The 23,084-nt window shown below is 37.6% G+C and overlaps 1 protein-coding gene across 1 annotated transcript in view; it reads left to right on the plus strand.

Annotated features, from left to right (window-relative positions):
* LOC120801336 (inactive dipeptidyl peptidase 10-like) overlaps nucleotides 1-23,084 on the plus strand; it is a 201,847-nt gene that overhangs the window by 167,957 nt on the left and 10,806 nt on the right. Inside the window, exons 7-16 of the mRNA XM_040148211.1 lie at nucleotides 1,947-2,028; nucleotides 4,466-4,586; nucleotides 8,764-8,918; nucleotides 9,725-9,822; nucleotides 10,896-11,019; nucleotides 11,889-11,927; nucleotides 15,909-16,016; nucleotides 20,524-20,615; nucleotides 20,938-20,985; nucleotides 21,808-21,929. Coding sequence (XP_040004145.1) covers nucleotides 1,947-2,028; nucleotides 4,466-4,586; nucleotides 8,764-8,918; nucleotides 9,725-9,822; nucleotides 10,896-11,019; nucleotides 11,889-11,927; nucleotides 15,909-16,016; nucleotides 20,524-20,615; nucleotides 20,938-20,985; nucleotides 21,808-21,929 — 989 coding nt within the window. The remainder of the gene's footprint in view (nucleotides 1-1,946; nucleotides 2,029-4,465; nucleotides 4,587-8,763; nucleotides 8,919-9,724; nucleotides 9,823-10,895; nucleotides 11,020-11,888; nucleotides 11,928-15,908; nucleotides 16,017-20,523; nucleotides 20,616-20,937; nucleotides 20,986-21,807; nucleotides 21,930-23,084) is intronic.

Here is a 23,084-nt window from a genome sequence, read left to right on the forward strand (position 1 = left end):
TCAGCTGTGTTAAGAGAAAGAATCCAGTTTGCCTCTATGCAGAGCAGTGAGTTAACGATGTCACCACCTCTGCGATTTCTTTTCTATTCCCTAGAACTTCAATGATGCTGCAGAGCGTCAAGCAATAGCATAATCCATGTTTTGTGTGTAGATATGCAAATATTTACAGATCTTTCATTTTGTCCAACATAAATCAGACCACAGGGACCTTTCAGCTTGTAGACAACATGTATCAATGTAGTGTCCCATACCCCCCCAGATAATGTTATGGGAGAATGCCCTAACTCGTACCATAATCAAATTTGAGTTTAAATAATTTAAAATTTGGAATTTAGGAAATAATGTGTCTGCTCTGTCAAACATCCTCCCCATTAACTCAGAGCAATCTTGACTATTGCTTCAATAGTTTTGGAAAATTAACCTCTAGTTGTCCTTTAGACCAACACGCATCGCATGCCTGCCACTTTCACACCACCACAAAGGCAAAGTTTCACAGTCAGCGTTTATAATGCAAAATGACTTAGCAATTGACTTAACATGATATTTTCAAGACAATTTTTTTCAAGACATTATATCCACTGTGTTTTAATTTTCCACACTGGACTTAGGTTAGTGGGACTTTATCTGATGACAATGTTCTGGTTCATATGGCTGATGAACTGAAAACTTCACCACTGTTAAATAATTTTATGTTTAGTTGTGATTAAGGTTGTAGACAATCAATAGATCAGCTTACAGTCTCTAGGGTCTTGCTGCTTTAGAAGTGGATCTTAGGAAAAGTCTGCACAAAGTGTCACAAGCGCAGTTCAAAGTGCTGATCCCCGACACGCTGGGATGTGGACATCCTGCCACTCCTATCAGTCATGGTGACTGGCAGGATTCCCATTACTAATTGGGAGGATTTAAACTTTATAACAGCTGATGGGATTTGTCATTTCAAACATGAGTGTTATTCTAGGAAGTCTTGCAATAACTTCTTCAGATTCTGTGCCATTTTGGAGAACCACTGTGGCATTTACTTTTTGTCTTGGTCAACTCTGTGCTGATATCCGGCTGTGGGTCTGTTGCCAACTTTTGCTCATTTTAATTTTGAGCCTCTTTGTCGATTGAACCAAGAGTAACTGACACATACTGTTTGTTTTAACAAACACACATTGGTTTTGCCTCTTAATATACTGTACACTCACTAACTGCACCCTACTTCATTTCAATATGAATCTGTCTGAGCCTGTATTAAAAGGCATTTCTGTGTTTATATTACAGGCCATAGTCTTATGTGTGTTTTAAGATAACAAACTATTTTCATTATTGAGTAATCTGCTGATTTTTTTTTCTTGATTAACCCTTCGATCTATAAAACATGTCCATCACAATATAAAGTTGATGTCATTAAATGTCTATATATATATATGTATATATATATGTTTATATATATGTATATGTAAATATGTATATATGTAAATATGTATATATATATATGTGTGTATATGTATATATATGTGTATATGTATATATATGTGTGTATATATATGTATGTATATGTGTGTGTATATATATGTATGTATATGTATGTGTATATATATGTATGTATGTATATATGTATGTATATGTATATGTATGTATGTATATATATGTATATATATGTCTGTATGTATGTATATATATGTATATATGTATATATATGTGTATATATATATATGTATATATATATATATATATATATATATTCATATATATATATATATTCTTACCTGTGTGGCTTATGCATCTGTTACATCATATTTCCAGCAGGATGGAAACTGTGTCAGTAAATTACACTTATTTCTTTATTTTTATGGTAAGATGCAATACTGAGGGGGCCATCAAAAAGTGCAGTTTAGGGGCCCATGACCACCTTAAGACACCAGTTGATGTAAGTGATGACTTTGCTCATTGTCTTTTTTTAGGGAGGTTTGGGAGCTGGACCCTCCTGAGGTTGTGAACTCTGTCCTGCAGTACGCTGCTTGGGGAGTGCAAGGCCAGCAACTGGTGAGAATATAGTGAAAAACACATCATAGCCTCACCCTGCCTTTTAGAACCATCTCACTTTTTGAGCTTTATTGCATTGCAAGGGTTAGTGAAACTTAAATAGTATACTTTCTAATTTATACATGTTTTTATTTGCATAGCACAGATCAAACCTTTTACAGAAACTCCGAACCAAATGTCGAAACATTTTGGTGGCTGCCACACATTCTCCATTTTCTCCAGCCACCCCGCTTATCATCCATCGTGAAAATCAGAAAACCTGCATCATGGAGAGAAACACAATGTTTACAGTTTTTTAAAATGTTAAGTGTGTGTTCTCATTAGCCATGTAGATATCTTTAGTTGATTATCAAATATCAAAGAGTAAGCTCCAGTGTGCCCCTGCACCCACTAGTCCATTCTTTGGCAATGTGAAGCAATGCACCTCTCTGAACCCACCTCCATGTTAGACCACTTGACTTAATTTCAGGAATCATCCTACATGTTGAACTGACTGTGCTAACAGCTGATGCTGCCTTCGGCCTCTTAAATATTTTTTGTTTGTTCTCCCAGTGAACAATATGTACATTGTATTAATGTCCATAAAGGGTGTTCCATAAACATTTACGGTAAACTGTTCACACGCACAAATTTTCAAGCTGATATGTTTTATAAATGGCAAAATGCATGTATCTGTGCAGGCAGTCCACTAAGTTGCTGCTGTACGTGAATGTAGTTATGGACCCTGCGCGTATAACATAATTTAAGCCCCTGGTGCTGGAAATAATGACTAGCGCACTAAATGTGTATTAATCTGGCTCACAAATACACTCCTGTTATAGAATGTCTTCAGTAAGGCTATGTTCTACCAACAGGATACAGAGGTTAGAATGTATTCAAAAAAGGACTCTTACCAGGTTGTTGTTTACAGTCTTTTCAATAGATTAGTTGACATTAAGAAAATACAGAACAACGTAAGCCTTATCTTTTAAATGTAAGCTAAGGTCATGGTGAAAGCTCTCAGATTTCCACATTAGCTTCCTGAATGTACACACTAATTGAGAAATGTTGAAATATAACTGGGAAGGAGCGAATTTCAATTCACAAAACAATTTTTGAAATGTTTTGGTTTTAGTACTGTTTTTACTTAAAGTAATGTCATCTAGAGGAAATGCAATACATTTCAAGAAATGTATTTCGTGGTGGTAACTTATGAAAAAAACAAGATCTCGTTTTATTTACATTTTACATTGATGCTTTCTGAATTTCCCTAACGCACAGATCTCCAAAACACCCCTAGGTTCTGTAATTTGATCAAACCTGTGGTCATAAAACCTCAAATGGTTCATTATCTTCATTCCACAGTTGTTGAAAAGAACCCTCATATTTTAGAAGAAAAACGTCTTCTTGCAGATGGTGTATTTGAAGTGGGTCTGCTGTTAAATCATCATTTTAGCACATGCACAGATTGCTTTCTTGACTGATGATATCGTGATGCCTTCCAGTCAGACAGCAGAAGGCCCTGCTGACTGTGAGGTTGTGTCAGTGCAGGGAAAGGAACTTTGCAAATTAATTTTTATGTAAGATCACATTAAGGCCAGAGACAGACTTCTGGCTCTGACAAGGCCAAGGATAGATTCTGTTTCCATCCGAGACAGACTTTGGTCTGTTTAACCTTGGTGTTTGTTTGATAGGTAAGATTTGTACTTTAACAAATGTGTCGGATAAATTCAGCATTGTTGAATGTAGGTAGCACTGTTACAAATATGGGCTATATAAACAGGGCTCAAGTTTAGCCAACAGCTTACTAACTGACTCCGTTATAATTGCTTGTATCCCAGGGGGAAAAAGCATCATGGGAACTATAGTTCCTACTCTTCAGCATGATTATCCTCCAAATAGAAGCAAGACATATAGTAATAGTATTGACGGAATCGATAATCACTACATTTTTTGATGTTACTAAGGCTCAGATGTCCCATCAAGACTGTCCACCACTCCAAAAACCCATGGACAAGGCAAAAAATCAAAACAATTATAAATGAAGGGGAGATGGGTGCATTGGCGGGGGTGCAGTTTTCTCAGTTTTCTGATTTGAAACCCCTGAGGTAGATGATACTGGTTTCCGGATTTAAAGTTACTGCTGAGGTGTTTGGAAGAGTAACAGGTTTACTTCTACAAATACAATTTACACTACATTGGAGTTAATCACTTGATGGCCTACCCACAAAGCCTTGCACCTTTAATCCTAAAAGAATAGTTTGGATGCTTGAGCAGATATTGCATGTATTTAATAGGATAATTGTTAATGCAGTGGATGTGTGCTAAAGTTGTGAAGCCCAAAATCTGGCACATCCTTGAAAATTTTACAGCCATGTTTCTTTATTGCAGCATTTCTATGTTCCTTACTGTACCGTGTAACATTTATTTTGTGACTGTACGTGCTTTGTCTCTACAGATCTACATATTTGAAAATAACATCTACTACCAATCTGATGTCAAGAGTAACTCCCTTAGGCTAACATCCTCGGGGAAGGAAGGGGTCATCTTCAACGGAATTGCTGACTGGCTCTATGAAGGTACTTATCAACTTGTGCTCACACTTTGTTATTCCATCTGAGGGCAAAACTAGCCAAAGCATGTAGCTATATGAAGAAACCATGCAAGAGAATCTCAATGATAAACAGGGGCTTGACATCAGATAATGACTTGTTAAGAAACTGTGTTGCACCAGTAGATTTTAAACATTGCTGAGGTACAAACGAAGATAATATCTTACCTAATTTTCAAAGTGTTGATAGACTGTCTCATTTAACTCAAAATGCCTGTATTTAGAAACCTTATAAAAGACAGTGATTAAAAAGTGATAATATTTGTTCTAGTGTAGATACTGTATCTCCCACTGGATGTTAGAAGTAATTTTCTGTACTTTAAATGAACACACACTGCATGCACTTCAGCCCATATCTCAGGAGAAAAGAAGATTATGTAAATCTTTAAATCTAAAAAGGCAAGCAACCATAATAACCGCACTGCTGTTTTGTCTGCTTTTTTCACTTTTATACCTAATTAAATTTGTGAAGAATAATATTTTAGCAGTCAGTGATGACTGACCCCAAATTAGAACTTCATTTAATACCTCTTTAGTTATAGTAGCTTCTTTTCCACTAAATTGCATTTGTTTCTTCTGAACTTGAACGGTGTGTTTGTGTTGTGGAAATCACGATTAGAATACACCTTACCCTTTACTATCACTTACATCTGATTGGATATAAAAAGTAAACTATATTATTACCAGAGTGACACAGATCAGTATCATCAACTGAATATGAATGCCAATCAATTTTATTCAATTTTATTTATATAGCGCCAAATCATAATCTCAGGGCGCTTTTCAATCTGATAAATAGGATTTAAAGCAGCTTAGAGTGGTTCTTTTAAAGCCAATTAAATGTTCCAGTCTCTGTAATACAATGTAGTGGTCAATGGTGTCAAATACAGCACTAAGGTCTAACAAGACAAGTACAGAGACAAGTCCTTTGTCCCATGCAATTAGAAGGTCATTTGTAACTTTCACCAGTGCTGTCTCTGTGCTATGATACATCTAAATCCTGACTTAAAATCCTCAAGTAAACTATTATTATGTGAAAAGTCACATAATAATACTGGTTATTAGACTGGTTGGCGACAGCTTTCTCAAGGATCTTAGGGAGCAAGGGAAGATTAGATATGGGTCTATAGTTGGTTAAGACATATGGATCAAGAGTAGGCTTTTTAAGAAGAGGTTTAATTACAGCTGTTTTAAAGGACTGCGGTACATAGCCTGTTAATAAAGACATATTGATTATATCTAGTAAAGAGGTGCTAAGTAAGGGTAAAACTTCCCTAAGCAGCATAGTTGGGATGGGGTCTAAGAGCCAGGTTAATGGTTTGGATGAAGACATTGTTGAAGTTAGTTGGCAATGGTCGATGGGAGAAAAACTGTGTAAGTGTATATCAGGTTTTACAGCTGTTTCTAAGGTGCCTATGTTTGAAGATAAATCGGTGCTGATTGAGGGCAGGAGGTGGTAAATTTTGTCTCTAATAGTTTGAATTTTATCATTAAAGAAGCTCATGAAATCGTCACTACTGAGAGCTACAGGACTACATGGATCAATAGAGCTATGACTCTCTGTCAGCCTGGCAACAGTGCTGAAAAGAAACCCGGGGTTGTTTTTATTTTCCTCTATTAGAGATGAGTAATAGGCGTCTCTGGCAAAACAGAGGGCCTTCCTATATGTTTTAAGACTATCATGCCAGGCTAAGCGGGATTCTTCCAGTTTGGTAGAACACCATACCCTTTCAAGTTTTCAAGTAGTATGTGGGTTCTGGAATTAGACCATGGAGATAACCTCCTTTCTTTAATTATCTTCTTTTTTAGAGGGGCAAAAGAGTTGAGTGTCAGTCTGATTGACCCTGCAGGACTATCAACAAGATGATACATTTTATAATAGGAATTCAAAAGCTACCAAACAGTGGTCTGATAAAAGAGGATTCTGTGGGAAGACTATTCCCACAGAAATGTTAACTTCGATGCCACAAGTCAGAACGAGGTTGAGGGTGTGGTTAAAACAGCGAGTGGCTTTATTTATAGTCTGAGCGAAGCCATTTGAGTCTAACAATGAGATAAACCCAGTGCTAAGGCTCATTATCAGCGTCCACATGATAATTGAATTCACCTACTTTATCTTTACTGAGGACTAAACTTAATAAAAACTCAGAGAAATCAGATAAAAATTCAGAGCATAGTCCTGGAGCGCGGTAAACTACAACAAATAGAACAGGCTTTAAAGTTTTACAGGATAGATGTGTAAGACTAAGAAGCAGGCTTGCGAATTAGTTATAATTGAGTTTAGGTTTAGGGTTGATTAGGCTTGAGTTGAAAATGGTTGCATCTCCACTTCCTCGACCTCAAGGAATGTGAGTGTTAATATGACTGGGCAGAGTGCATTCATTTAGGCTGACTATTCGTCATGACACAGCCAGGTTTCAGTGACACTAAATATAAAAATACGATGACCTGATATTAGATCGTACTAATACAGCTTTGGATGGGAGCGATCTAATGTCCACATTTAATTCTCCTATGTTGTTGTACTTCAACAGTGATGGTCTTCATTTTTATTATGTTTTTGTGTACAACTCCTCTTCTGTTTATTTTTGAGTTAATTAGTTTAGGTGGTTGGGGGGCAGACACAGTCTCTATGGGGTTTTGGGTGGGTGAGTGCTGTAATGGAAGCACAGAGAAGCATGTAAGACTGCAGCTCTGCCTCCTGGTCTCAACTCTGGGTTGTCATGGTTTTGGTCTACTAATAAACTCTAGATAGGAGAGCTGCTCCATCCAAAGAGGGATGTATACCGTCTCTCCTAATCAGACCAGGTCTTCCCCAAAATGTCCAACAGTTATCTACAAAGCCAATGTCATTTGCTGGACACCACTTCGACAGCTGTTAAATGATGACATAAGGCTATACATGTCATTGCTGGTTGGATTAGGCAGGGGCCCAGAGAAAACGTTGGAGTCCGACATTGTCTTTGCAAATGTACACACCGACTCAACATAAATTTTTGTGACCTACGATTGGCGTAATCGGGTGTCATTACCAATCTTACTGTAATTATGTTTATCCTTAGCCAGCAGTTTCAAATAGGAACTGTTCGTTGGTGGGGCTACGCTTCTTGTGACGGACAGTCACCCAGCCGCCATGGCTTCCCAGCTACTCTGGAGCTGCCGGGCGGAGAGTAGGAGCTACGCTGGGTTGGCTCGCACCGGCTACTGCAGGCTTGCTAACTACCGCGGCTAATGATTTGGTTTCCATGCTGCAGAGCCATGCTTCCAGTTCACTGAGCCTTTCCTCCATCACTGCAAATAAACTACATTTACTACATGTACCATTATCTTTAAAGGAGGCAGGGGAATAACTAAACAACACTAAACAAGACACACCGAGCAAGAGAGAGCAGGAGAGGGAGAAGGAGAGAGAGAAGCCATCGCTAACTGCTAAGCTAAAGTAACTGGCCGATCTGAAAAGCGTGTAAACAACTGTGAAGTAGCAAGAAAATGGCTAAAAGAAGGAGAGAGCTAAGGGTGCTTAAGCAGAACTAATGTAGGTTTAAAATTTACAGCAGGTAATTAGCTGCTGTAATGAAGAAAACAGCAAAATTAACTGGGAAGGGGCAGAGCAGCAAAACTCTCTATTAGTCACACATATGCTGGCAACCGGAAATGATGCAATAAGCTTACCTCAGCACTTCAGCATGTCATGTACAAGATGATATTAAAGGCAGTTCAGAAGATTGACCTTTTTACAAATAGTCACTGCTATCACAATGCACAGATACTGTATATCTGATAGTGCTAACACAACTTAACCCTTTTCTTCTTTTTCTTTACATCATCTATATTTGTTAATGTAATATAATTAACAGATTAAAATACATACATACAGCAATTGGTCCTAAGGCCAATATACAGATGAAGTATACTCTTTATAGCTGCTATAAGTAGAATTTGAAAATGTCCAACTTTGGCCCCAAAGGCAAAACTGCTGAAACAGCAACAAAATTCTACACATAGTGGTCATCAGCAGATCATACGTTGTGTTATTTTGTGTCATAAGACAGTACAAATCTTTCTTTTTGATCCTTAAATTGCAGGATTTACCTCTGATCTAAAAATTTATAAAAGTAGCTCATTCTGTGTCTCCTTCCAAACAGAGGAAATCCTTCAGACGCATGTGGCACACTGGTGGTCACCTGATGGAGAGAGGCTGGCCTTCTTGGTTCTTAATGACAGCCTAGTGCCCAACATGGCTTTACCTCGCTTCACCGGCATGGCATACCCTAAAGGAAAGCAGTACCCATACCCCAAGGTAAACATTATTCACAAACCATACTGCACATGTCATGATGTCACTGTATAGTCAACTCACCCAGCAAATATGAAGTAGAAGCTGTCTGTTGTAACTTTTACTATTACATCTATTTGGATTAAAGGAGAAAGTAGAGAAAACCAACAACATTCTCATGTCTGTGTTTTCAGTAAAGAGCCGTTGTCAGAACGTAGTTAGCCTAGCTTAGCATAAAGATTGGATGGAGGGGAAAATAGCTAATCTGACTCCAAGGTGAAAAAAACAATCCTTCCAAGAAATTTAAAACCAAGAAATGAACACATCATATGTCATTTGTTTAATCTGTGCACACACAGAAACGATACAATTACAGTTTGGGGTTTAAGCTAATCTGGCTCTATTCACCTAGGCTAACCACAGTCTGACTCAGGCTCTGTAGTTTACGCAAAGACATGAGGTAGGTATCTATTTCCTCATTTTCCAAACGCTGAGGTTGTTAGTTGAAGTTACTATTGCATCAGTGAGGTTTTTCTGCAATGCACCATGTTTAATCAGCAGCCTTTTTCATGTCTACTGTTTAGTTTGATGGGGAAAGCTCCTAATCGTCTCTACATGACTACACAACTATATTTATCTAACTGTCTGTGCATTTTAAAAAGTTTATTGGGCTTTTAAAGGGCTGCTCTCAGTAATTAATTATTCATTCCAAATCACTTCATTCATTCGGCAGCTCTTTGTAAGTCACACTTGCCATTTGTTGAAGGTGTTTACCACTGCAATCACGTGTGGCTTTTGTCTAAAGTCTGGACTATTGTTTCTGCACACAGGCTGGACAACCCAACCCGGTGGCTAAGCTCTATGTAGTCAATCTCTACGGGCCGACGCACACGCTGGAGCTCATGCCCCCAGAGACGCTCAAACTACGGTGAGAGGAGCTGCATTGTGTTTGTCAACCTTTTGCATCAACTGCTGTGAATTAAAGGGATACGTTTAACATTTTAAACTTTAGATGATCGTTTTTCCTCAATAGATACTTGGCCTTTATAATGGGGAAATTTGGTATGATACAGCCGGCTGTGGCTCTGCATAACAGTTACTCTAGCTGTAACTTATACTTTCAGTTCAGTTCAACTAAGAGCTCACAAAAGGAAGGATAAACAATGACCCATAAAATCCCACCATGGTTCTGGTGAGGTAAACATTGTTAGTGTTATTTCACAATGAATGTGGTTGCATTTGTCAATTTAACCTGTTATAGCCATCGGGGTTTATGATATTACATCACTCTAGGCCAGACCTCCATTTGAAAAATTTCTCTCTGACTCTTCTCTGACTTTACTGATGAAAAAATACTCGATGTCAGCAGGACATTTTCCTACACTGTCTCTTTGCACTACTTGTACTGAACTGACTGAATTATGTTGGACTGAGCTCTGTGCAAAAAGATTTGTGAAATGTTCACTAAGTTTTAACATAGAAATCATGTTGTTTGTGCACAAAAAGTCAGACATCTCTTGTACTGTGAAAGGACTGTGTGGAAGAAGACATGACAAAAGAAAAGCAGCAGTTTAAGACTGAACTAATTTGGTAGAGTTGTGAGGACCAGAAAGATGGGGATTTAACCTGTAACTTTGACTCAGGTTCAATTCCCAACTGCAAAAACGTTTCTAATCTCACTCAGTAATTTGCATTTTATTTAAATATAATCAAGCCCAGTACTTGTAAACTGCTCATTAAAATTCTCTTGTGACTCACACATGGAAATGGTGTGCTGTGGTAACATTATCCTTCCATGATGACATAACCACCACATCACATCTGTTCAACATATGGAATATTCCTTTTGTGTACATTTTATCTTAAAAAGAATCTTACTATTTAAAATGTAGTCAGATTAATCGCTTTCTCCTAGGCTTCTTTAATAACAGTCTTCTTCAATAATCTTATAGGTAATTACAGAACATGTAATAACCAGTGTGATTACAATGTTTTTCACAGAGAACATTATGTGACCATGGTGAAGTGGATCAGCAAGACCAAGACATCTGTAAGGTGGTTGAACCGGGCCCAGAACATCTCCATCCTAACTGTGTGTGACACTACCACTGGAGCCTGCGTCACGGTGTGTGTGTGTGTGTGTGTGTGTGTGTGTGTGTGTGTGCGTGTGTGAGAGAGAGAGCGAGAGAGAAAATAGAAAGAAGGAGAAGTATGTCCTTGGGTTGTAAAGGAGGCTGAAAAATTTAAAAAGCACCTCACCTTGCTTGTTTTCTTTTTTTTAGGTTATAAAATCCTAAAAAGGTTTTTTTTGGCCTTGCATGCCTTAACTGTTGTGTCGGTTAAACTATTTATTATTTGGCTTTGATAAAACTTTGCCGAAATCGTAGCACATCTACCAGAGTAAAATCGTTCCATAGTCTCTCCTTATGGGTGTAACAGAGCAGTGTTAACCCTGCAGTTGAACTGCAGGACTCAACAGGCTGCTCTCCAGTGCTGTGGTTCCTGATTTGGTGTGATTTGTTCGAACAAACATGCCACCCAGCCAAGAGGCAGCTTAGCTCAGGCCTGGACACAGCATCTAGAATCCCTTGCCAAAACTCTGGCTCCCACTCATGCATATTGGTTTGAAATGAGGGCTAGACCAGGAGTGGTGTCCCCAGTGGCGTGTTAAAATAAACAGCAAAATAGGGGACCCAGTACTTGACAGATAATTCTGTCTGGAAAACGTTTCAGTGTTGTTCCAAAGTGTTGTTCCCAAGTTTTACAAAATATGAAAAAAATAACACTTTTCCACACATATTGCTGACAAAAAAAAAACTCTAATTTTGAGAAAGAATGTGAAAAATGAATCTGCAATTAATTTTTCAATACCTCTGTGTACCAAGTAGGATTAGAAAATCAGCACAAAAAAAGAGAGGCTATAAATGATGACAGGTTTTTCATGATTTTGGTGAATTAACGGCTGTCTGACATTTTCTTTTGGATCTTTTTCAGAAACATGAAGAAAGCTCTGAGCTCTGGCTTTCCAAGCAGGTAAAGTTCTCTGCATTCTATGTGCCATAGTTTAAACTTAACATTTTTAACAGCATGTGATCCCCTGTAATTTCACGTAATGCCATCTCTAACTCAACATCTTTAAAATTGTGTAACATAAAGGATAATTTCACCAATTGTGCATCTTATCTCTTTGTATTTGTATATACAAACTTCTCAGCAGTCTCTGTACCTTGAAAGATGGCCATATTCATACCTGAAATCTAAACACCTGATGATGCAAACACAGGCTTAGCAGCAGGAAGAAGGACTCATGTCGGCCCATCAAATCATTCACTTCAGCAGATAATTTTCAGACTCTGAAACAAGGGAGCCACAGTCTTTCCTGCTGCTCGGCCTGTCACTTCATCATCACATGTTGGATTTAGAAGCAAAGGACAAAGCCTTCCTTTGGAGATACAGCGAATATAAGTATTTTAGGTGTACATGATAGGTTGAAAATCAAAGAATCAGCCCAGCCTCTTTTCATCTAGTAATGTCAGGAAAGCCATGGACAATCATTCTGGCTGTATTTATTTAATTTTCTTGCCAATGCAAGAGTGAAGTATACTCCTAGCTTTCGTATGTTTTATCTACTCAGAGAGTTGTGAAGCAGAGACGGAGGCAGAAGAGAGAAAACTCTTGGCAGGATTTAATCATATGGTCCTGCAGCCATACATGTTTGGATGTAGTTATGGGTAATTTAACCACTTGACAATCTTGGCAGAGAAAGCTGCTTGTCATTGTTAAGGTGGTAATCTTTGAGATGTTCAGTTACTGAGTGTGAGGTTGAGTCAGTGCAGAGAGAGACTAGATACAGATTCAGACTAGCTCTGCAATAATAAACCAGCATTTCTATGTTGTTTCTGCTCAAGGTTGAGTACATTTTTAAATGCTTTTTGGTAATTACATGTATTATTTAAATGCTCATTATTGGTTATCAAAATCTTGATTTGCAAAGAAATTAGTAACTAAAACTGCCAAATAAATGTAGTGGAATAAAATTACAATTCTTATGTATCTTATTTTTAGGTTATTATTACTGATGCATAACGTGTAAGATACATGTTAATGTTTTAGTTGTTCGAGGAAGAGCATCTGAAATGCATCTGATCTGAAATGTAGGAATATATAAAGCAGCAGAAAATGAAAGTATTCAAGTAAAAGCTACCACAGTTACCACAAAATTGTACTCACTGTACTTGCAGCACTTCAGTAAATGTACTTTTTTACTTTCCATCACTGCAGGAAATGGAAGTACTTGAATACAGTTTTATGCAAAGGTTTGGCTTTCCCTTGGCAAATTTCATATTTAGTTGATTTTTGAAGTGAAAACAAGTAAATACAACACCTGTGGCAAACGGACATTAAAACAATAATAACAACAGTAATATTGGCATGTGCAAAAGCTTCTACTGGTAAATTCTCAGAACATCATTAACTTGTTAGGTCATTTTGACTCCTTAAAAGTTGTAAGGCAAGTCAGGAGTTGTCATTAGGATTTTTCAGTTTATGACCAGAGCTATTAAATTCTCTGACTCTTCAAACCTTGAGCTAATGCTCAACATAAGCTCCTCTAAGCAACTGACTGAGGATTCAAAATGAAGATAATTACAAAGCAGGGGAGGCTACAAAAAGATATCAAAGTGCTTCAGTCTTGCAATATCCACCATCTGAAATGTCATCAAGAAATGGCAGTTAAAGGTGGAGTAAGCGATTCTGGAGAAAGACTGCTGATATTTTAATTCAACAGCACAACAAATACACCCCTTCCTTAAGTGCTCCCTTCAAAATCTCCTCCCCAAAAATTAATGGATGTGTGTTGCCAAGGCAACTAAACTAACAATTGTGCTAGCCCAATACAGAAAAATTGCGGACTCCAGATCGTCTTGGATGCTGTTGAAGTGGATACTCTTTCTCATAGCTGAAACAAAGCAAAAACCTTTTATATATAAAACGTCATCAAATAAAAGACATACACACAACATAGCATCCAAAACACAATGAAATAAAAACTAGTGAGGGTTAGTTGTTTAGATTATTTTTACAAAACTACAGTGACTGAAGGGACCATAGGTTTGTAGCTAAGCTAACAAGGAAAGTAACATTACTTGGCATAGCATTTTGAATTATGCAGATAAACAAACAAATCCACTGCTCTAACAAACTTTTTCTGAATATAAAACCCTTTGCACATTGTATGGACAAATACCATGATATAGAGCAAACAGCACGATAGCAAGTAATGCAATTAACATTATCTAGGTCACGGGTTACCAAACTCCCGCTACAAAAGTCAATGTCTGAGGTATGCAAAGTGCAGATGTAGTTAAAATTGAGCTCTTTGGCAACAATTGCCAAAGGTATGTAGGTATGCTTTGGGGTTGTGTGTCAGCCACTGGTACAGGGAACATCGCACGGATAGAGGGAAGAATAGATTCTACTAAATATCACAAATTCTGGATGGAAATGTTCTGCAGTCAGTCAAGAAAGTAAAACTGAAAAGAGGCTGGCTTCTACAACAGGACAATGATCCAAAGCAGACCTCAAAATCTACCATGAACTACTTCAAGAAACACAAGCTGGTGCCCTCACAGTCTCCTCACTTGTAGACTGGGTGCCCAAACTTTTGCATATGCCACAATTACTCTTTAAACTTCTCCCCTTTTCAAGTACATAAAATAAAAGCTAAAAATGCATCAACATTTGAAGAAATGCTCATTTTTAATGTCTGTTATCTGCAGGGGTTGTATATACTTCTATTCACTTCAAAATCAACAAAACAGGGATTTTCTCCAGGAGTGCCCAAACTTTTGTATACAACAGTAAAATAGGAGTCTCTCAGAACTGTAAAGAGGCACTACAGCTATAATGCTCAATTGTCATTGTATTGCATTTCATGATGCAATCTACATTAAACCTACCACAATGCCAAACACACTGTTTTGATTATTTAGTTAAACTAATTCAAGATTGAAATGTAGTCTTAAAACACTATATATATAGCTTCAAAACTGAGATATTTATATGCATTTTTTTTAGACATGCAATCTGCTTTCATGATAATCACTTGGATGTTCCATGGCTATCATGAACAGTATGCTATATTGACAAATTTGGAGAAAAAATTCCAAGTACACAATCATTTGTTCATTGTTTTTATTTTTAGATGGCAAAAAGTACAGTGTTAAAAATGTCATTGGCATGATTATGGATGAAAATTCAAGTGACATGGAGCACTTAGGAGAAGATGAGGAATATGATTGATGATGAGGAACGGACTCTTAATGGAATTCGTACTGAGGGAAGCTCAGATAGTAGCGACGAGGATGACTTGAGAGATGAAAGTGTCCACCAGACTACTACTGTCTGCACTTAACAAGCTCAGCTTCAGATTCCTGAAGATTGTATATGTAGATTTTGGGGCACACTGTCACAGTGGCAGTCATCAATGCTGGGACCTCTCGAGAAAAGATATAAAAAATTTGCAACAGGTTCCTGTTGAAAAACAAAAAAGAACCAAACCAACTGAAATTTTCATAATGCGATCAACAGTATTTGTTTTTGTTTCTAAAATAAACATTGCTGCCGCCTGATGAATCAAATATGATTTAAAAAATAATAAAAATATGTATATATGTATAATAATATGTCTAATATATATAATGCACATGATTCCCCCCAAAAATATTTTGTGTTTTGTCAAAATTACCAATAAAAACTTGGAAAAAATGGAATTTTACAACAGTGTACTGTTGTTTTCACAGCCTGAATATTATTCCCTAAGATAAGTAAACTACTGTTCATGTGTAAAATCAGTGAGTGCAGTGCTGAGTTAAGTACAGCACTTACATAAATGTACTTTGTTACTTAACCACTGTTTTTTTTCCAGTGTTTACATCAGGGTTTAAATAGGAATGTGTTCATTGATTTAGCTAGGTGATAGATACTGTTGAGTTGATGGATCTTTTCTTTTTGCAGGACCAAGAACCGGTGTTCTCCAAAGATGGCAGCAGGTTCTTCCTGACCGTTCCGGTCAAACAAGGAGGACGTGGAGAGTTTCATCACATCGCCATGTTCACCACACAGGTGGAGGTCAAATTAATTTTAAAATACCCTTACATTGATACATAATATAGCCACAGTTTTCTTACACAAGGGTTCAATTATAGTTAGATCCTTCATTCCTATATGAAGGATGTTGCGTGTTATCACAGCTTTAATAGAGATGTTTTATTTAATGTGCAGCTGAGTTCATGCTCTGAAATAGTTACCGAAACTGAGAAAATTACTCACAATGGCCCTTATTTGTCATGCCGTTGTTGATTCCTTAATACACACTTCAAATAAGGAATCAAGAAACTGCTTGCACCAGATTTATTATACTTTCATCCCATCTAATATACTTTGGACACAAAATAAAATAATTACAATAATTAGAAATACAATAACCCTGCTGTCATCGACAAAGATATGAAAATTTCTCATATGCATTTAAAGAGATCTACAAGTTGGACATTGGATTTCAGTCCTGTTAGTAGAAATAAACAGGGTTATTTGAAGGTGGGTTTCTTGAGCCATGGATAGTGTCTCTGCTGTTTTTGAAGCACAGAGATTACTCACATTTTATTCCAATCATGTGACACCTTACCCAATATTAAAATTGATGCAGTATCAGTTTTTGGATGATCACTGGCTGAGCCTGTGTAGTATATAATGAATTCAATCAGAGCTGATAAATGTTGCTACAATTAAAAGAAGCTGTATGAAGCAAATACTAATATACCAACAAATATCATGCGTATGAATGCCTTCCAAAACAGTCCAAATGACTGTTACAGAAATGATTTATGTAAGAGTTTTGGCATCTGTCACCTCTATGGTTAAGGTTTGGGTTTGGTCATGGTTCAGAGAACTACTTGATTGGGGTTAGAGGGTTAAGGGTTGGTTGTGGTCATGGTTAAAAGAAACCAGAACTGACTGATGTGTTGTGGACTGGGGTCTCCTGTGTCAATGTCACCACTAGAGATCCAAATTTTAAATAGCTTCCTTAATCAAGAGTCAGCCATGTTAAAAATTAATAGTCAGTTAATCGACAATTTATGAAATACAGTCATCTTTTCTGATAATAAAAGCATTCTTTAACCACTGACATGACCTATTTTTGCTGCAAAATCAGAATAAATTAGGGATTTAAAGAACAGATAAAATAAACACCAGGTTACTGGAAAAATCAATTAAACGTTTTATTTCGAAATTGTAGAGTTTCCACTCCTTGTCTTGTCGCTATTCAGTGATTGGGCAGACAAAATCCAAAGTATTAAACATGGCAAATAACGCTGCACAACTTCCAGGCTTCATTAGAGAACTTGCATTAGATCAGACTAAACATCGAGCACTTTCTAAGGAACACCATATTAATACTGGGTAGTTCCTCCTTTCACTCTCAAAACAGCCTCAGTTCCTCGTGGCTTGGATTCCACAAGATGTTGGAAACATTCATTTGAGATTCTGGTCCATGTTGACATGATTGCATCACATAGTTTCTGCAGATCTGGCAGTTGCACATTCATGCTGCTAATCTCCTGTTCTGCCACATCCCAAAAGGTGATCTACTGGATTCAGATCTGGTGACTGGGGAGGTCACAAAGTACATTGAACTCATTGTCATATTCATGAAACCTGTTTGAGATGATTTTCTCTTTGTGACATGGAGCATTATCATGCTGGAAGTAGCCATTAGAAGATGGTAAATTGTGGCCATAAAGGGCTGCATATGGTCAGCATGGTATTAAGGGTCCCATAGTGAGCCAAGAAAACGTTCCCCACACCATTACACCACCACCACCAGCCTGGACTGTTGACACAAGGCAGTTTGGGTCCATGGATTCATGCCGTTGATGCCACATTCTAACTCTACCATCTGCGGTCCTCGGCAGAAATCCAGATTCATCACAGGCTAAGTTTTTACAGTCTTCAGCTGTCCAGTTTTGGTGAGCCTTTACCCACTGCGGCCTCAGATTTCTGTCCTTGGCTGACAGGAGTGGAGCACAACTTGGTCTTCTCATGTTGTAGCCCATCTGCCTCAAGGTTGGACAACAGCTGTAAAGACTGGTTATCTGAGTTACCATGTCCTTTCTGTCAGCTCCAACCATTCTCTTCTGACCTCTCTCATCAACAAGGTGTTTCCGTCCACAGAACTGCAGCTCACTTTTTTGTTTGTCGCACCATTGTGAGTTAACTCTAGAGACTGCTGTGCCTGAAAATTCCAGGAAATCAGCGGTTTCAGTAATACCCAGACCAGCCCTTCCGGCACCAACAATCAACTACATAAATTTATGCGTTGCACTGCTTTCAAATTATGGCTGATTGGATAATTACATAAATAAGCGGGTGCACAGACTTGGTGAGTGTATCTAACAATTAAAACAAAGTCTGACCTATTTTTCCTTTGTCCTTTACTGTAAATGACCTGTAACATTATCAAATAAATATTTCAACAGTAAATGACCTGGATCATTATCAAATAAACATGAAACATTTTACCCCAGTCTCCCCACTGTGGATGGTGGTGTTATATAAATATTACACATAACTTTTCTGGAAGTGACCATGATGGAAGTGACCAATTGTGCGTTCACTGCGGCTAATGTTAGTACAGCTGCTGGCAACACCTGCTTAGCTGAGACAGATTTCCAGGTACCACAACAAACTACTGTACATTTTCGGACAGTTACACCACACATTCTTCTCTTCTGCATTGTCGGTTAATATATTTTTAATCACGTAAATTAACATGAATTGATGATTCACTAATCACTGACATCCCTAGTCACAACCTTCAACCAACTGTCTATGCACCAAAGTCACCTGGGCGAGTTCCTGTTGCTTATGCCACATGAGGTTTGTTTACTTTAAGTTGTTACTGAAGTAAATAATGTTTGCGTGCTATCAGCTTGATAAAAATGCTCTGTTTCATCAACAAACAACCTCAGAGGAGGAACCAGAAACTAATGAAAATGATAAATTGGAGGTAGGCATAGAGGGGGAGATCTAGAAAAGCGAGCAGAGACCACCTGTTATGGCATGTCTACACAGAAAGCTATCCAGCCGTGTTTTTCAGTCGTCCATCTCACAGGCGTCTGACGGAACACATATGCTCCTACTATAATCAATCCAGCTGTCTACACAAGCCGTGTAACAGCTTGTATTTTACTCACGCTATACACCCATGTATCTGAAAGCATATACGTCTCCTGTGTAGACACAGAGGTCAGAGGACTGGAGCTGCTGCTGCTGCTGCTGCTCTGATAATGTGCTGCACACGCTACACTTTCTCTGTAGACATGGTGTTACAGTATGTTACACTAGCTCCTCCATTGCTCCTCCTGGCAGTGCTGCAAGCAGTGTTAGCCAACATGTCCTGTGTCAAAGTCAGTTCCCACCTTAAAGAGCACTGGTATGATTAAGACTCCTGCCTGTAAAAGTCTCTCACTAAAGATGCAACTTTGTGAATATATATCTTGTCTGTGTTTGTTTGTCAAGATGTGTGTACTTTCTCTGTTATTCTTCCTTTAATTTTTCAGTCTATTTACCCCAGCTGACTTTTGTCTGATTCTGCATCTGCCTGCCTTCTTCTCCTCCTTCTGCACATGGGTCCTTTTAACTTATATTCTTAAACCTTGTTATTGTAATTGTTAGCATCTAGTACTTTTGAAGACTTTGTAGTACACATGAGATACAGTCCCCTGCCTTGTTTATTCTTGTAATAACTATAAATTCCATTGCCCTAGCAATAAATAATGAATTCCCTAACTGGCTCCAGTAAGAGAAACTCTCTGGAAGGGTCAACAATTTGAATAAGTGGTTATACTGCCATTCTCTTGAGGACAGTCTAGCATCCTCCTACGTCAAAATCTGACACTGTGCTGTAAGCCCAAACATCCACCCAGCCTCTTCCCTGAAGGTGTGTTCAGATGGAGCGCAAAGCATATTTTGTCTGGAAAGTCCATGTTAATTTGCCCCGAGCAGCCAATCTACCATCTAGCACCATAGCAACGATCGTATGCATGAGGAGTGTTCCTGTGTGTGTGTTTTGTCTGACAGCACACACCCATTTTAACTCTTGCTGCTATACATTTATTGAGTCATAAAGCCTCTGGAGAAGCATATTTTTTTTGCTAAAACTGAAATATCTTGAACTTTTTACCTCAATTTGCATTGCCTGTACACAAATTTTGTCTTTTTGCAATTACTTGCATTTTTCATCAAGTTTGTATGTAATCACATCATACGTATCTACAACTCACTTCACTTTGAGTCTGAACACATCTGAAAAGTTTTTGCATTGTAACATATTCTGCTACTTCCAATTTTTGCTTCTGGCAAACAAGTGTCATTATTCACATGACTACAAGTGACTTGTCAGGAAAGTATACACATAAGTCATTATATATGTATAGGCCTGGGCCTCTGGTAAGGTCTCAGATATACAACATACAGCTGAAACATGAGCATACAGATGCAAAAGAGATTTATTAGATGGAACTTACCGCGTTCAAATAAATGACTCATCCTCATCTTTTGTTCCTCTCAGTTCAGAGCAGATCAAAATGAAGTCCGACATCTAACATCAGGAAACTGGGAGGTGACCAAGATCATTGCCTATGATGAGAACACTGACAACCTGTAAGTTTAAGCTGTTTTAGACATAACATTTCTGAAAAAAAAAAACAGACAAACAAAACTCAATACATAAGCTATATTCTGTTATTCATAAGCATCTGGTCTGTCTACTCATGAGTCACCTTCGAAACAGTCACGACTAAATTGTATCCTTTTCTTTTCAATCCGCTATGGATACCACAAACGTACTTGTACACAAAAGAGTGTGTGGTTTGCTATTAAATGCAAGAATTTAACTTAAACTAAGAAAACAAAGACATAATGAGGTTTGGTGTTTAATTTGGCATGCCAGTTTATTCTGAATGTATTTGTATTCTTTTGACAGTTATTTTCTCAGCACAGAGGGTTCACCACGAAGACGTCAACTCTTCAGGTTTGTTTTGAACTTAGTTATTAAACAATACTTTGTTTTGACGGCTATTGTTCTTATAGTGCTTTCAATGTGCAGTCACAAAGTGTTAATTAAATTAAACAAATTTTTGAAAATTGTCATCTTAACATCTTTGCAAGATTCTCACAAACCATTCCCAACTGGTATTCATATTATGTCTGCTCTGTTTTATTATGTATATAGTATATGCACATTGAAGGATAGCGCTGGTATTATTTTATCTTTTAATTACCATCAACAATTAAAAAACCAATACCAACAATGAATTTATTCTACTAACAAATATCGCCTGTGTAGCCTAAGCCTGATATAACTTAAAGTGTTCCTCTGTGCCAGAGACCTCCATGTGATCACCTCAAAAACAATATCATTGCATTCTGTGACTTATTCCTTCATTATAATAAACACAGCCAGCATAGATTATTCTGATTAATTTGGCAACAGAGAATTTTCAAAATAGTAATAAATTTTCCCACCAATGACTAATCTTTTAAATGGACTAATCGTTGCAGCTCTACACTGCTTTACTACTTTGACTGGCTGACTGAAATGAACTACTTTTCCAGTTTTCTGTCATATGTCATATATTTAAATAGTTAAGTTGTTTCCGTAGAGGTGTAACCTGTATCAGGTTGTGAATACATAAGTAATACTTGTTAGTAGGATAGGTTCGTTGTTGGTTTTCATCTCTTAAAGGGATTTTTTGACCATAATAAAAATATAAAGTAATGCCAGCATTTCCCTTGATGGCAAAGTTTTGTGCACCTTGTCTTACTTTCCTTATTTATTATCTTTTTTCCTAAGTGTTAAAACTGTGGGTCTGTTTCCGCGACGGTGTTTAACATGCGAGTTAAATAAAGCTTACTGTCTGTACTTCGATGCTCACATCAGCCCCACAAACCAGCACATCATCCTCCACTGTAAAGGTAGGCCATTTAGTATCCTGCTTTAAGGCTCTTGCTGTGTCTTCTGTTAAATTCCCAGTCAAATGAAACAGTGTCTTCAGCTTTCCAAATGTAGGAATATGAGGGTGGGGTATAATTACAGGAATGATTTTATAGAATTGTTTAAGGGTTCGATTTTATTGTTCCAAGGTGGGTAAACCACAGCAATTTGGTGCAGGATACCAGCTGCTATGGTATGCTAATGGTAAACAACAGTCAGCGTCCACCCACATTGTACTCAACCAGGTTTTTAGATCCAGGAAAAATGAATATAGTAAACTGCAACCCTGTTTTTTTAAATTTTGAAAAATGTTTTTTTTTCAACCGAGGCTTCCGAGCTAGGTTTTTGCTGTGCTCAGTGTTGTGACCAAGAAGCTAACAAAATGATATGCAGTTTTCTACAGTAGGAGGGGATAGCAAGTTGCCCCACATCACTTACGGTACAATTTGACGAATGTGCCTCATTCATTCAATCACTAAAAATATTTCAACATTTTACAGAAAGAGGAAGGAGCATTTCTCGTCAAGGCTTTCCTTGAAATAACCTGTCTGGCTAACTCTGTATCGTCCTTTAAATCGCTCTGAATAGCTAATTTAGTAGAAATTGGAAATTGGAAATTGTTTTGGAAAATTTGAAGAAATACAGAGGTTAGTCACTTGTCAGGTTTCTGCATAAGATCCATTAAGAAAACAAAATGTAATAATCTAAGAATATTGTAGTGCAAGAAACTTAAATGACCTCAGCTTTTGCCAATGACTTAAAGTTATCAGTACAATTAAAGATACCACAGCAGGTAACGGATTCAAATACACCCTCTGAAACTGGGATTATACTGTTTTATTCTCCTAGTTTGTCAGCCATTTTCTTTCAAGCAGAGATCATCTGGCAGATTTAAGGGTAGGCCCATCATGATCTGTCAGCCTCCATCAATTTTGTTTTAAATTTATCTCTCATCAGTTCCAAATGAGCGGCATAAAATGAAAACAATTAGCCACTCTATTGTGTATAATTACTTTTTGGTAGCGTTATTAGGTAGATTATTTAATAGAGGATAACTCTTCATATTGTTTGTGATTTCAATTTATTTTGAGCAGATGAGATCACTCCATACTCAGAAGCATTTGGGTTTTGATGAG

Source organism: Xiphias gladius, chromosome 16 (assembly GCF_016859285.1).
Source record: "Xiphias gladius isolate SHS-SW01 ecotype Sanya breed wild chromosome 16, ASM1685928v1, whole genome shotgun sequence".
NCBI lineage: Eukaryota > Metazoa > Chordata > Actinopteri > Istiophoriformes > Xiphiidae > Xiphias > Xiphias gladius.